Source organism: Drosophila tropicalis, unplaced genomic scaffold (genome assembly GCF_018151085.1).
Source record: "Drosophila tropicalis isolate 14030-0801.00 unplaced genomic scaffold, ASM1815108v1 contig_1190, whole genome shotgun sequence".
NCBI classification, from domain to species: Eukaryota; Metazoa; Arthropoda; class Insecta; order Diptera; family Drosophilidae; genus Drosophila; species Drosophila tropicalis.
Window position 1 is genome coordinate 2374651 of NW_027172561.1, and position 15110 is coordinate 2389760.

The following is a 15110-nucleotide window of genomic DNA, read 5'->3' on the forward strand; positions in this document are numbered from 1 at the left end:
ACCTCGTTTGCACCCGCCCCTGCACTACTCGTTTCGTTTGCGCGGTTCGATTTGTGCCATATTTGTGTTGTTTATTGTTTATTAAAATTATTAATCAGTCATTTGAATGCAATGAATTGCAATATACATTACATGTACGCATATACTTATGCATCAGTATATATGTATGTAAGTTTGTATAGTTGTATGCATGTGTTTGTGTGTGTGTGTGTGTGTGTGTGTGTGTATGTGCATGCATGTAACATGCACCTAGCTGAGAATGTACACTAACTATTTACGTTTGTTTCATCTTATCGAAACTTATTACCACTGCTGCGGCTTTTTGATTATTCTCTTGTCTCTTTTAGTTATAAACTGATTAGAAAATGTTTGATAAAATCTGCAAAATTATGAGAAATTATTTCTAAAGATCAATAACTTTGTTTTCCCTTTGGGTTTAACGTAACAAATAACAAAGATGAAAAATCCAAAATTTATTTTTTTTATTTTGTGTTTGTATTGACGAACAGAAAACATATTCAGAATTATATTATATCCTGGCATATTATTACAAATGAAACTATGAAACTGACTGAAGCTACGAGGCTGCAAGGTCTCTAGATACATAGTATCAGGTCATTCAATGTCTAACAACCGTGTCATACTAGGCCTTGGCAGGATTATGAGCGATTGTCAGATCAGAGATCAGATCAGAGTTGAGGCAAAGAGATTCGTAAGACCTGCAAGGGTATATAAATTTCGATTCGAAGATTTTTTAGTTATCTTTGGATTTTCCTTTTTGTTGTTGTTGGTGTTGCTGTCATTTTGTTTGTTTATTTTATTACACTATTATGGATATTACGTTTTTGTTGCATTTGCATTCGTGTTGGCTGGCTTTAGTTGATTCGCATGCTTGCTGCTCGTTTGTTTGTTTGTTTGTTTGTTTATTCAGCCACCTCATCTGACTGTTGTTAACACAGTAATGCAATAATTTATCTCATTCTCATTTACATTATTGCATCGCTGACAGCCTGACCAGGGTATAATAACTGGCTAAAAAGAAAAACAAACCAAAAACCAAAAACAAAAAACCAACAAAAATTTGCCAATTGATTACGCAGCGCAATTATTTCAATGTGTGACCAAATAAATATTCCATAGCATACATTTGCGCGCGCCTACGCGTATGAAATTTATTATGAAATGCACTTTATGCCGGTAATTTTCAATTACCGCCTACAATCGCGGCCGATAGATCTCTGAATCGGGAGATCATCAAGGGAATTGAAATTCCTCCAGTCACAAAAGTTAATCCATGGAATTACAATTTATTTATTAATGTTATTTGTAATGGCAGCAGCATGCGGCATGATTCTGTTACTTTTTTTTTCTTTCTTGTTTTTTTTTCACATTTTGGCTCTTACTATCTTACCTAGAAGTACTTAAGACTAAGACTGCTTATGGTTTTTTGCTTACTTGGCATAAGGATGCTGGTTAATGTCCGGCGAGTGTCGCATCAATGTGGCACTCCCGCTACCGGGCGATAGTGTCAAACTGCCTTCGTGACTACTGTTATTGCCGCCATTGGTAGCACCACCGCCCATCATCTTTTCGGTTTCCTGGCGACTATTGGCCATTATGCGGCGTATTGTTGGTGCGCAAGGAGTGCGTCAGAGGCGCGACTCTTGCGCGTGTTCATGTCAAACCTGACCATGGGCATTCATGTGTAGAGCCTCGGCGGCATCATTGCCCGCCGACGATAGCTGAGCGGGCGGGTAATACTGCAACGAGGCGCAATTGAGATACTGTGCGTCGATTAGTATTTTATTTTCGAAATAAAATTATGCGTACAAAAATAAACTTGGTAACCCCATCCAACCCCCCAAAGGCCTAATCGTTGTTTATTTGTTGATTTGAACTCACCCCCACACGTCCATTGTCATAGTCGCGACTCGCTTGAATGGTCAATTTGGCTTTGGCATGCATGGTGTCCGTAAGGGTGTTCCTTTGATGTGTCGACGGCATAACTCCAGGTACAGCACTAGATGGACCCAACATCATTGAGCCGTTGCTCTTGCCCACCACACTGCCGGCACTGCCCATCGAACCGCCGCTTAGGCCGCCAACGCCGCAGCCGCTGCCGTTACCGCCATTCGCAGACGATCGTCGATTGTGTTTGCTGCGAAAACAGAACTCAATGACCGCAACAAAAACGGATACGAGTAGACCGCCAATCAATATATAGAAAATTCCAGCCACATTACTTAGCGAGAGTTCATTGTGCGATGGTTTATCCTTATGGGGATTGCATTCGGCATACCACCATTTATCACGTAACTTGATTAGGTCACCGTCTTCCTTCAAAGCCAACACGGCCAAATTAATGGGATCTCTGTAATAGTATATATGGGAAAGCAGGAAATGTGTTTAAGAATAGTTCATTCAAAACATTCATATTTTTCGCCTCTGCATTCAGTGTGTGTGTGCGTGTGTGTGTATTTTTCTGCCCCATTTTATCCACATTTTTAATGGCATCATTGAGCCAGGGCGGGAAATTGGTGTGGTGTTTGGGGATTGAGAGGAGTGTGTGTGTGTGTATGTACTCACTTGAGTGCCGAACCAAGCGGCGTGGCAATACCAAATCCCTTTGTATCCAGATTGCTGCCCACTTTCATTGTGTCGCATGGCTCCCTGGCGTTAACATATTCATTTTTCGGCGATTCAACAAGCAGAGCGTACTTGCCCTTGGAGGTGCGCACGCGTCTTATCCCCTCATCGTAGGTATTGACAAAGACGTGCTTGCGTGAGTTCATGTATTCCCACATTTTGTTATGTAGTCCGATTTGGGAGCGCTGTATACACATATAATGGATGCCATTGGCGGTAAGAAGAAAGGGGAATACAAAAAGGAATTTTCTACCAAAAAAAAAAAAAAAAAAACACGTTGCTTGCCAACTGAATACCAACATCTTCTGCTATGACTTTCTCGTTCGCACAATAAAGCTAGCTCTTTTTGCCCTAAATATCTTTAAGCACAGAGTATGAAACTTTTTAACTAATAACGTAAACTTAAAAGTTGCAAAGCTTTAAACTTCGCTTATAATTTGTATATATACATATACATATGTATATGAAGAGAAAAAGATAAAATGAGTTACATACATGCTCCTACATGCTTTAACTTTAACTTAAATGAGCTAAAAATGAAATAAATTTGAAATAAATCTAATTTAAAAGTAAAACAATTCTAAATCTTTGGGCTAGCCAAAAGCTCTATACAAAAAAAACTTTGAATAAACGACTTTAAATCGTTTCTAGGCACGTGGCTATGACTGTATTCCATATATGGATAAGAAAAATATGGGGCCAAAAAAAAGAACCTAAAGAAAAGCAGGAAAAAGGCAGCTGCCAGAGCGTAAGTGTGCTTAAAAGCATCTCAAATAAATGTAGCCATAAAAAATAGAATTGCGTCTCATTTCGACGAATGGCAAATTGCTTTTTATTTCTTGCCTAACGCAAATTAATCCTTGGCTCTGCCGCCGACGCTGCTGTTGCCTCTGATTCTGACTCGCTCCATTTTTGATTTATCAAAAGAAACTCGGAAATTTTCTTTAATGGCCCTTTTGGTTTTTGTGTTTTTTTCTTTTTCATTTTGTTTTATTGTCTTTGATTTGAGCACATTTGTGTGCGGTTGTCAAGTGTTGAGATGAATGAGTGAATGAATAAATGTTCCGTGATTTTGTTAATATAATTTTTTCTCATCTCTGACACAATTGGCCCTTGAATGTGCCTGCCTATCTATCAGCTCCAAGCAGGCTGTTTAAATTGAAATGGTGGGGTGGTGGGATCATCTACTTACCCTAAAGAAATCCCACGTTGAACTATGCAATAGAGTGCCATACTGGACTTCAGTTTGCATGGCAAGGTCCTCCGGTGAATTGATCGGTGTCACCATGCGTTCGACTGTTAAAAATGCAGCCAGATTTGCCGTATACGATGAGATAAGTATGAGAGCAAAAAAGAACCAAGATGCGGCCGCAATGCGTCCCGAAACGGAACGTGGCGACAGATCACAGCCCTGTTGCATAAAGGCGGCCAATGAGAACCAGAACGAATTCCAGATACTAAACTCATTAACGGCCGAGGCGTTGCCAACTCCGGGTCCAATACCAATGCCACCAATTCCATTGCCGCCAGCCGAGCTGGATGCCAAACTCCCGGCCGATAAGGCAGCCTGCAGGGCAGCTGCCCCGGCTGCCGATTGTGCTCCGGGTGTTGGTGGGCCAGGCGGTGCTGGTATCGGTGCTCCGCCAATAATGCCGGGCGGCTGCTGATTGGCAAGCTGTTCGTGATGTGCATGTGGATCTGTATGCGGAAACACAGAAGGTGGAAATCATTGTGAGTTGCTGGCCACAAAACGTAACCGCAGACGGCAAACGCAGAGTCAGTCAGAGTCTGAGTCGAGTACCGAATGTCCCTTCTAACCCCCTCCGGTCCATCAAGTTTGCCCTTGTCCTTATCCTTGTCCTGGGGGACAGTTACGTGCCCATGTCGAATGTCCAACCGTCAATCATTTCGTTTGGGTTTTCGGAATGCTGTGGTATGGTTTCGATTGGTTTGGGTTCGCTTGCTTCGACTTTTCCCTGGACCTAGTCCTTCGCTTTCCATTTTTTTTTCTTTTTTGCGCCGGCTCTAATTGATATGCAATCAAACCCATATAGCCTTCATTTGTCTCCTAATCCCATGCCCATATCCCCGGTTCTCATTCCATTTGCATCAATTGCCAAACCATTGACTTGCCACTGCCTGAAAGCTATGATGACACTCTTTTGCTTTTGCTTCTGGTAGATGGTGATGCGTCTGTATGCTGGGTACCTCTGATGCTCCTGCTGATGATGCTTCTCCATGTCCTGCCATTTTCATGCACTTCACTGTCAGGTTTTTATTTTCTACTTGCCTTCGCTTGGCCCCCCTTATCCGCCGCATTGATTGTCGTTGTTGTGTTTCATTCGGTTTGGTTTCATTTTTTTTTTTTTTTACACATTCTCTGTAACACGTTGCCTGCATACAAAATTTTGTTTACTTTCCGCTAAAATTACATTAAGGATGTTTTGCAGGATGTCAATAGATTGTTATGAGGAACACAGCAGCCGCAATTCTCTGCCAATTTATATATACACAAACATATGTATGTACGTATACGTATGTCCCGACATCTGATTCTCAACAAAGTACCAAATTGAATTGAAGTAATTGAATTGAATTGGAATATCAGACAATGACAAGAAATGCAAAACAAGTTCAAGTCCAAACTTATGCAGCAATGCATAACATTATCTGAACCCGCCGCGTCGCCACCCTTCTTCGCTTGTTGTTTCTTTGGATTCATTCTCTAGTCTGTGCCCTCCCCTAACAAAATTTTTGCCATGCTTGATTCTCTGATTCTCATTTCCACGCAGTTGGTAAAATTTTAATAAAAGAAAAAATACATAATGAAATCAGATTCCAAGTGGGGTCATGCACTGTGGTGGAAAACTCTTTCATCATTGCTTCAAATTGTAACCAATTAAATGAATTTGATGCTCCAAAGATGTGATGTGAATATCTGCATATCTTCTTACTGATTTTAAAACATAATTTGAAATATTTTTTGTAACAACACTATTCAAAAATAATAGTCTCACCGATTCAAGAAATTGAAGATAGTCTAATATCCCTTTTAAATAGTTATTATTCTTCTGGCAAAGTTCACCATGGCGTATGATTGTTATTAAAAAAGATTATTTGATTAACTGATTTTGAATTGCACTTTTAAATTACTAATTTCATTTGTATTTTTATTTACTTTTTAGCTAGTAGGTGTTTTAGAGGGAAAGTTTCCCCATGAACAATCCCATTTTCCAGTTCAGGTCAGTGTTATTGTAAATTGATTACCACTGTGCCCTAAGTTGAGTCGCGGAATTGAATAGACAATGACAGGTGTATACACTTACCTGGCGGCTGTGATTGTTGCGACTGCTGTTGCACAAGACGCCATTCGTATGGTGAGAAACGCGACACAAAGAACAGCACAATGCTCACACCTATATAGCTGAAGATGACGCTCACCTGTTGGCCAAGAGAAAAGGCAAGATAAGAAAGAGAAAGAGACAGATAGATTAAACATGAGAATGAAGTTTTGCTGGCGGCAGTAACGGCAGCAGCAGTTGCTTATGTAAAAGCAACAACTGTTGTGCATTTTTAACGTTCTTTTTTTAGGTTTTCTTGTCTTTTGTTGTTGTGTGTTTTGCAAGTGAAAATTTTTCATTAAATTTTCTTTACTAATTGAAGCGGAAGCAGCAGCAACGACAACGTCGCACACTGGCAACAAGGCAAACACGGCAATGGCAACGGGAACGGCTTCCTAGAAAATAACGAAACATTAGCCTAATAGGGCATTGCGATGAGATCGGGGATGGCAAGACAATGCCAAGGCAACCAAGGACATCGACAGAAGCAGCAGTCTCTGCTGTCTGGCAACTGTTGCCATCATTGTGTGTGTGTGTGTGTTGGGCTCATGTGTCTGCTTTTAAGTGTTTGTGTGTGTGTGTGTGTATGTAAGTTGTCAGCACCTTCTCATGGCTGCCATGGAGCCCAGCGCAGCCTTTTGTGTGACAGAAAGGAAAGGTGTGTCCTTGTCGGTGTCGCCGTAGCCTGAATGGTGGCTGTTGGTGCTGCTGCTGCTGCTGCTTCAGCTACAAGTAGGCCTGCTTCTGCTTTGCTTCTCTATACACCTGCTGTGCACCTGTCAGAGTTGCCGCCTGCTTTGTTGTTAGCTTCCTTTTTGCCTTTACTCCATACCTTCCTCTGAATGCCTGCCTGCTTGCGTGTGTGTGTGTGTTGTGTGTGTGCAGCTAAAATGCTTCATTTAATTTATGATAAATTTTTGGTGTTTTCTTTTTTGTTGTTGTTGTTGCTGTTGTTGTTGAAAGACTTTTTTATTAGCTTGTTAACTTTGCGCCTTTTGCCTTTCAGTCGCCCTTTTATACTGGCTGGCATTTTTTACCACTCTCTTCCCCGCTCCAACCCCCTTGAAACTAATTTGCATTTGTAATTTTTTAGCTCATGTCAAATTACGCATTAGCTTTCACTTTGGCGCGCTTTTTCCTTTTCGCTGACTTTTATTAGCATTTAATTTTGCTTTTGTCGCGCTGTCAACACTTTTTGACTTTTGAGATTTCGCATTTTGGATGGATGCTGCGGGTTTAGGTGTGGGTTCCTTGCCTCACTCTTCTTCCCGCTGCTCCGCTTTCTTCTTTTTTTATGAATTTTTTATTATGCGTAAATTTAAGAGCAGCCAGTGTCACTCTCAACGTCCTCATCGTCGTCGTCCTTGTCGTTAAGCCATCTTTTTTGGCTTACTAATTTGTCTAATCGCTTGCTCCCCATTTCACCCACACTAGCCCAGACCTCTAACATAAACATCAACTAAATGCTCATACAAATTTGATGGGTTGCCATTATTTAAACAAGCCTCGAGCGGAAAACTTTTGGCTACAGCAAAAAACTGTAACAAAAAACGGGGGAAAAAAATACAAAATAGCGAAAAAAGGCAAAAAAAAAAAAAAAAATAAATAAATAAACGGAAATAAAGAAACTTTTCATTGTATACCCTTTTGATGTCTCTGATCAATATAGTTCGATAAAGTCATTCAAAACTTTAATCTTACATACAACTGTTCCAATGAAAACTCCATCTATAGCCTTTGACTTCAAAGGTACTCAGTTACAATTAAAATTATAAACATAATTAATGTAAATAAAGTTTTACAATTCACTATGTTTATGCATAAAGACTTGGCTAACTTCTAAACAAATTGTATATACCTCTGCCCAATGAAAGTGTATAAAAAACTGTGAGAGTTTAAAACTTGACGGCCACGTAATTTTCACAGTCCTTTTCTCTGTCCTTTGCTGTTGTTTATATGCTACTAGTAATGTAAAAATGCTGCGCCAGAGGTTATGGGACGACGACGTCGACTACAACGGCGACGACGAGGACGACTACGGTTTAAGCGGCGTGGCGGGTACGAAAAAACACAGTGGCAAATGCACAAAAAAACTTTGTCGTTTACTCTATTAAACTTTGGAAGCTTACGTGGTGCCAAGTTGAAGCCGAAACCAGAAGAAATAAATATACAAGTCGAAAGTTTGAGCCGCAAAACTTTTATCCCGGCCAGTAGCAGCAGTAACAGCAATAGAGTGAAAGAGAGCGAAAGAAAAAATAGAAATAATAAAAATACAAAAAAAGAAATGAGAACATAAAGAAACGTAACAGAATAAAAACAAAAAACGAAAAAAAATTGGCTAGCGTAAAAATTACCAGGCAACGGCAAACAAAAATGAAAGAAAATTGTTTAAAAAACTTTACTCATTTGTATGCCGAGCAATTTTTGTGCAACATCTTTTTTTTTTTTTTTTTTTTGACTCGTTAACAAAGTCAAAATAAACAAAGGCAGCAGCAGCAACACAACTCACAACACACAAACACATATGGGCATAAAGCGCCATAGACTGATTGGGTGTGCCTCCAAAACACACACACACACACACACACACGGCCAGAGAAAGATTTCCAACAACTTGACAGGCAAGAAGTTTGCCCACCCCCAAAACTCCCACTCCCCCGTTCTATATGCATTTCTTTTGCCTCTGTATTTGAGGGACAAGCCAATATCTCGACGACTGCATCAAGGCATTGGCATTGGCAAAGCTTCCTTGTTGCATCGCTTCGGTGAGCGCCAATGAAGCAAAGTGCACACACAGTCAACCCAACCAAACCAACCGGCAGTGCTGCTAGGGAAGTGCTCTAGACACTGAGAGAACGGGACCCAGAATCAGAACCAGAACGAGAAACGATATGGGTGGGGGGAAGATGCACACATATATGTATATACGCACCCAAATTTCCTGTGATAAAGGATTCATGAAGCTGAACACGCCGGGCGTTTGCTTCACTGGCTTCTTAATCATAATGGAAATGCCCAGCGACATGAACGGCTTGCTAAAGTCGATGACACGTTCGCGTTCGGCGGTAATCGTCATGGCGGCAATCGCAATATCCGCTTCCTGCAAAAGAGGAGAGAGAAAGAGAAGGAGATAGAGAGTACCGAATCAAATAGCATGGCATAAGATGCTGGCGCAATTTGCTATCTATCCCCTTATTCCCCTATCATACAAACACACACATTCACCACTCGGTACTTACCTTGCGCACCAATTCACCAACCATACCATCCCATCCGCCATGGGCTGTGGGATTCTCGGAACCGTAGTTGCCATCCCTGACCAAACGTAGTTCATCTGCAATTGGCAAGGAAAAACATATATATATATATATATATATATGTGATATGTATGTGATAAAAGCATTATGCCCATTCCTCTAGCCGCCTCCAGCCAACCAGGCAATCATCACCATCTGCAGCCACTTACAATTAATGCCCAATTTCTTGGATAACAGCTCGGCCAGATCCTTGCAATAGCCCTCGAAGCGTTCATTGCCATGTAATTTCTCACCAAAGGCAGGCTCTTTTAACATTATATATGGCTCCTCCAGCACAGTGGTCACAATATATGTGCGATTCTTTTCAAATTCAACATGTGGACGCAAACGCACATATTTGGCATTCAGTGGCTGTAGACCAGCAGCATCGTTCCATTCGGCAACTTTGACCTACAAAAATTATAAATAATTGTTACTGTTGGGTTCTAAAAAGTATTAAATATTTGAAAAATAATAAAGAGGGTATCCCGTAAATAAATGGTTTTTAATCCATTCACTACAACTTAGAAATTACTTGTTGGTATTGAAAACTCCAGGGAAGAAATCTCAATAATCTAGGTTTAACAATTCGATAGAAAAGTTTCATTCTCGACAAGAGTGACGTGAAGACTATAAAAATTGCAGAATTTTTTTTTTTTTTTTTTTTTGACATTCTAATATTCTTTGGATGAAACCAAATCTTTCGTTTACTGTAACCAAATATGTTTATGTTATACGATTTAATTAGAACTTTTATTCCATTCTATTTTTGTGTAAATTTTCTACATGATTTTCTGGTTCTCTATATGATTTCTGTTTCTCAAAGGGTTTTTTTTTTTCATTGTGCTCTCCTTGGGCTATATTGCAGACCATAAAAGGCGGTTGAATAAAATTTTCTATTGTATGAAGAATGCTTGACAAGATTTTCCCTTTAACTTGATAAGAGCAGTCTTTGGTCAAACCAAACTTGTTTGCAAATAAATACTGTCCATATATTGACATACACATACATGTACATACATATATATTTTGTTGACTAGGAAAGAAAAAAAAAAAGAAAAAGGATGTTAACTTAGGACAGTTTTTTAAGCCGCTTCAAGATGAAATCGATATCTATGTACATATGTAGGTAAACTTTGTTGACCGCCCCCCTAAGCCAGCAGGCCGCTATCATTCTTGAAGCTACAGTTAAAGTCAACTTGTCTCATTTTGGTTTGGCCCCTTAAGCTTGTTTAGCTACAGCGTCCCCAAGGATGGAGGGAAGCATAGGCAAACAAAAACCATAGCCCACACACACACACACGCACACACAGGGAGACATGGACATACCATGGCACTGTTTACTGTCATCTCGACGACGTGCAACGTGTAATTGACGCGTCTGCCGTCATCGTTGAATTTGATGTCGCCTGTTAGACCCTCGATTTCCACCTGTAGTTGAAAAAGAATGAGAGTGAATGTGAGTGTAGAGAGAGAGAAAGACGAACACGATGTGTTGTGTGTTTAATTGCTTTGTCAGCTTGTCGACCATAATGCCGCAGCCTAGGGTATCGTCGGCGTATAGCCCACCAACAATCTGGTTGTATATATGTATATGTATGTATGTATATGTAGACCTACCTTTCTCAAATAACGCGATATTTTATCGCCATGCTCCCAGGCGTTCACCCATCCTTTGGCCGTATTACAGTCCAATGCTCGGGAGCCAATGCCGCCGGAATTGGATCCGGAATCGTTGTTCCCGCCACCACCACCTCCTCCGTTGCCTCCACCTCCGTTGTTGTAACTGCTGCTGCCACTACTACTACTACCACCGCTGCTATTGCTGCTATTCCAGCCATCGCTGGATGTTGATGCTGCCGCTTGGGCTACCATTAGCGTCTGGCTGCGACGCTGCTGCACATTGTTCCTAAATTGATCCGGTTTCTTGCGCAGAATTTTGTTGAACGCTTCGACCAGCACAAATACCGCATCGTACATGAGAGCAGCCTGTGCCTATAGATTGTAATCAAGTGAAACGGTAGAAAAGATGATGAAGGAGCGAAAAAAAACCAATAAGAGAGAGAGAGAGAGAGGAAGAAAAAAATGGTAGAGAATGAAATTTTTAGGTTAGCTTTAGCTTCGGCTGCTGGCATTTAATGAGTGCATTACACGCTGTTATTCACAATTTTCCCAACCATTGCCCTCTGGGGAGTGAGAGAGTGCGAGGGAGAGAGAAAGAGACAGAAACAGAGAGAGAGTGAGGTATGGGTGTGCCTTTCATTTTATTTATTCTAGTGGGTGTTAATGCTTGATGAAGCCAAAGTCTGTTAGGGATACCAAGAGTATAGGCCAAAGAGATGGACGGGACGAGACGGGTAGACGGAAAGAAGGAAAAGTTGATGGGCCCAGTCATTAACAGGCAGCAGGGAGCTACCCTGGGCTGGGTCTTTCGATTATTAATGCTATTGTTGTTGCTGTTGTTGTTTTTGTTGCGTGTGGCATATTAATCCCAACAACAACAGCAACCACAACAAAATTTGTGATTTAATATTTGAACAAGAAGCAATTTTCACACAACAACCAAGAAAAAAATATTCAAAGCAGGTAACTTTCGCCACACCGAAGTTCATTTACACTTGCAGAGTTTGACCATAAGATATTAGAATCCTTCAAACTCGCACTCCGTTTCTTTCTAGTTCCCTTTCTGGGCCCACAATTTCTCTTCCTTCGTCTTTGTCCCATGCCCTTCGCAAGCTTTTTATATGTGTAAGCCTCGGACGCTACGGGAGTTTTAAGTGAAAGGTGTAAAGAGACAAACTGGCAGACGGACAGACGATTATGGTTATATCGGCTGAGCTTCTCATGCTGATCAAGAATATATATGTGTCATGGAATCGGAAACGTCTTCTACTAAACGTTTCAAACATCTGATTAATTTCATTATACTCTATCCAAGGGTATAAAAAATAAGGAAAATCTTTAAGTGTAGACTTTTATTTTTTTAAAGTTGTTGGTCGTGGAATAGAGAAATGCCAAGAGGCAGAGAAAGAGACTTTAATATGAATTTCCTCTTTGAGATAGAGAGAGAGAGAGGGAGAAAGAAAGAGGGAGAAGGGAATAGAGTGAGCGAAACACACACACATACACATTGACAAGTCAAATAAACAAACAAACATTGTCAAAGAGAGCAGCAGCAACGAATGCGAGGAGTATAGTGGTGGGTAGGGGGCATTGAAGAAGGGGGGCGAGGCTGTCCTGCAGCAGAATTCAACTAACATTTAAGCGCCACAAAGTGAAATCTTTGTCAACAAGGATAATGCCAAGGAAATACAAATATAAACATGAAGCAAACGCAAACTAAACCAACTTTGCCGCTCTCTCTCTTACTCTATCCCCCATCTTGGTCTCATTCTCTATTCATGTGCGTCTGTGTGTGTGTGTGTGTGTGTGTGTATATGTATGCCAACAATGACAAGGACAACGGAGCAACACAGCAAGGACACATATGCCTTTGACTGCAAGTTTTCGTCCTGCTAAAAGTGAAATCTGTCGCCCGGTTGAGCTGCTATTTGACTACACAACACAAACATGGGAAACACAAAGCACAGTCTCTCTTTCTTTCTCTATGTGTGTGTGTACCCCTCTTTTTCTGTGTAAAATAAACATTAAATTTTAGTAGTTGTAGTACGTTGATAGTTTACCGAAATCGATTCACGTCCAGCTCCAACGCTCATCTGTGGATCTAAACGCTTCCAACTGTCATAGAATTCGCGTACCAAACGACGATTTGTGTCCACAATGCGAAATCCAGTGATATTAATGGCACCAAATTCGATTATCTCGCTCTCCCAGCGATCGTCCATGACCTAAAAGTGGCAAAAGACGACGATGACAACAATGGAGAGCGAAACGACCCTCCAAATACAGAATGCTCTCGTATCGATGGGAAACCGTCGGAAGGGGGGAAAGTAGGGAACACTTACCAAACCACTCAGCAAATAGTGATAGGTGCGTCTACCCAAACGCAAATCGCGCACATGTTGAATGAGTATTTGTTTGGCCATTGCCGTGGGACAATCGAGAACGATGTGCTTGTTAGTGAAACGACCGATTTGCTCCAATGTATGCAGAAACTCAATGGCCATGCTGACATTCGAGATACGTTTGACCAGTTCCACTTGAAAGGACTCGTTGCCGGGCTTTAGACCCTGATAGATTTGCTGTAGACGAAGCAATCCTGTAGAGAAAAAAAAATCAAAGTGCGAGAAAAATAAAGTGAAAATGCAAGTGTTAATTAACTGACTTTTTCTGTATGTTATATATGTATGTAAGCATAATATACATTTGTATATGTATTTACTGAGAGGGAAAAAAAATTCTCTTCCTTCTGGCACAAATTACAACCATCAACAGTTTTGCGAATCGTTAGCCTTCCGACGGACGATGAGTCCCTTATCAACAAGACGAACATTTTGTGCACACACAAAGGAAGTCAATGGCTCAAGGGGTTAACAGTTACTGCCATATATACATACAAACACACACTCACACACACATACACGCCCACCCGACAATATTCTTCAAAATCGTAAATCTTATTAAATAAAAGCCAAAATGGAAAAAGAAAAACGTAAAGCGGCTTTAAAGCAGGCAATGAATAGGCATATATGTAGGTAGAAGAATAAGTAATCGGCTTAAATGTAATATTAACCGATTTTTCAAATTAGCTAAAAACCTTAAAGTAGCCTTTTGTCGCCTGTGCGTCAAGAAGGCAAATTTTAGTTACAAAATAGGCACACAAAACGAGCAAAATCAGTTTCAATTGGAAATTTACCAAAAACGGATGCAAAGATACATACATGTGCCTAACCCAACCCATTTCCCAATCTTATTCCCTCCCCACACACATGCACACGCATATGGATTCACACACACACACACACACATGCACAACAATGCCGATGGCAAGGCAAAGTTCTGGGTTCTTGTTTTGGTTCTAGTTCTGTTTCTCGTTTTCTGGCCGGAACTATCGTTGGGCCTACTACACAGTGATATGATTCAGAGAAGATTTGGAGAGAGAGTTTGATTTTGAGAAGGGAGGACGAGGGAGGGGACACGGGAGGTTGAGGGTCGGTAGATAGGAATGCCATCGCATTGCTGTATGCGAGCTGAAGCAATTTGCATTTGTGCTTATTGAGTTATGACTGCAACTAACTGCTGGCCCTCCCCATGCAGCTTTCATTCGCACTTAAACAGAGCCCCAGAAGCCCAGAAGACTACCCCGCTCACTCGGTCTCTCTACCGCGGATGACTTTGCTTAAGTTTACGAGTCAAAACTCGACGATTCAATGCGCTGGGGAGACCCAGAGCCCCATAGACAGACAGACAGATGATGATTTGTATGACAGCTACGCAGCAGAAGCACCAGCAAACAAAAGAGGGAAAAACTGCAAAAAAAAAAAAAAAAAATAGAGGAAAAGAGGAAAAAGAAACCATCACCTAGAGAGGGGGGCGGGAAAATGTGGAAGAGATGAAAAAAAAAAAAAAAATCGTTTTCCCTTTTCCTCTTTCTCTGTCGCTCTCTAACTGTGTGTGTGTGTGTTTCATTGAATGTCGCATGAGACATGGCGCGTTGCAACTTCAATGCGTCTTCAATTTATGTTTGCGGATAAAATGGGATTTGGTTTTTCTCTTTTTGCTTCTGGCTTCTGCTTTTGGCCCTGGCTGTTGGGTTGTGATTTAGATATTGTTGTAACCGCCCATGCTGGCGCCCATACCCACGCCCACTCCCACGCTTCTTCGCCCTTACGCATGGCCAGAGCGCACTCAATACAATTCCAATTTG

General features: G+C 41.1%; 1 protein-coding gene across 1 annotated transcript in view; it reads right to left on the reverse strand.

The window, feature by feature from the left end:
* Positions 1-1156: 1156 nt before the first annotated feature.
* GluRIB (Glutamate receptor IB) overlaps positions 1157-15110 on the reverse strand; it is a 34249-nt gene continuing 20295 nt past the window's right edge. Inside the window, 12 exon segments of the mRNA XM_068291990.1 lie at positions 1157-1784; positions 1903-2371; positions 2587-2831; positions 3839-4344; positions 5973-6087; positions 8920-9087; positions 9227-9321; positions 9454-9694; positions 10613-10714; positions 10904-11278; positions 12967-13131; positions 13249-13502. Of these exon segments, the coding sequence (XP_068148091.1) occupies positions 1452-1784; positions 1903-2371; positions 2587-2831; positions 3839-4344; positions 5973-6087; positions 8920-9087; positions 9227-9321; positions 9454-9694; positions 10613-10714; positions 10904-11278; positions 12967-13131; positions 13249-13502 (3068 nt within the window). The 3' untranslated portion in view covers positions 1157-1451.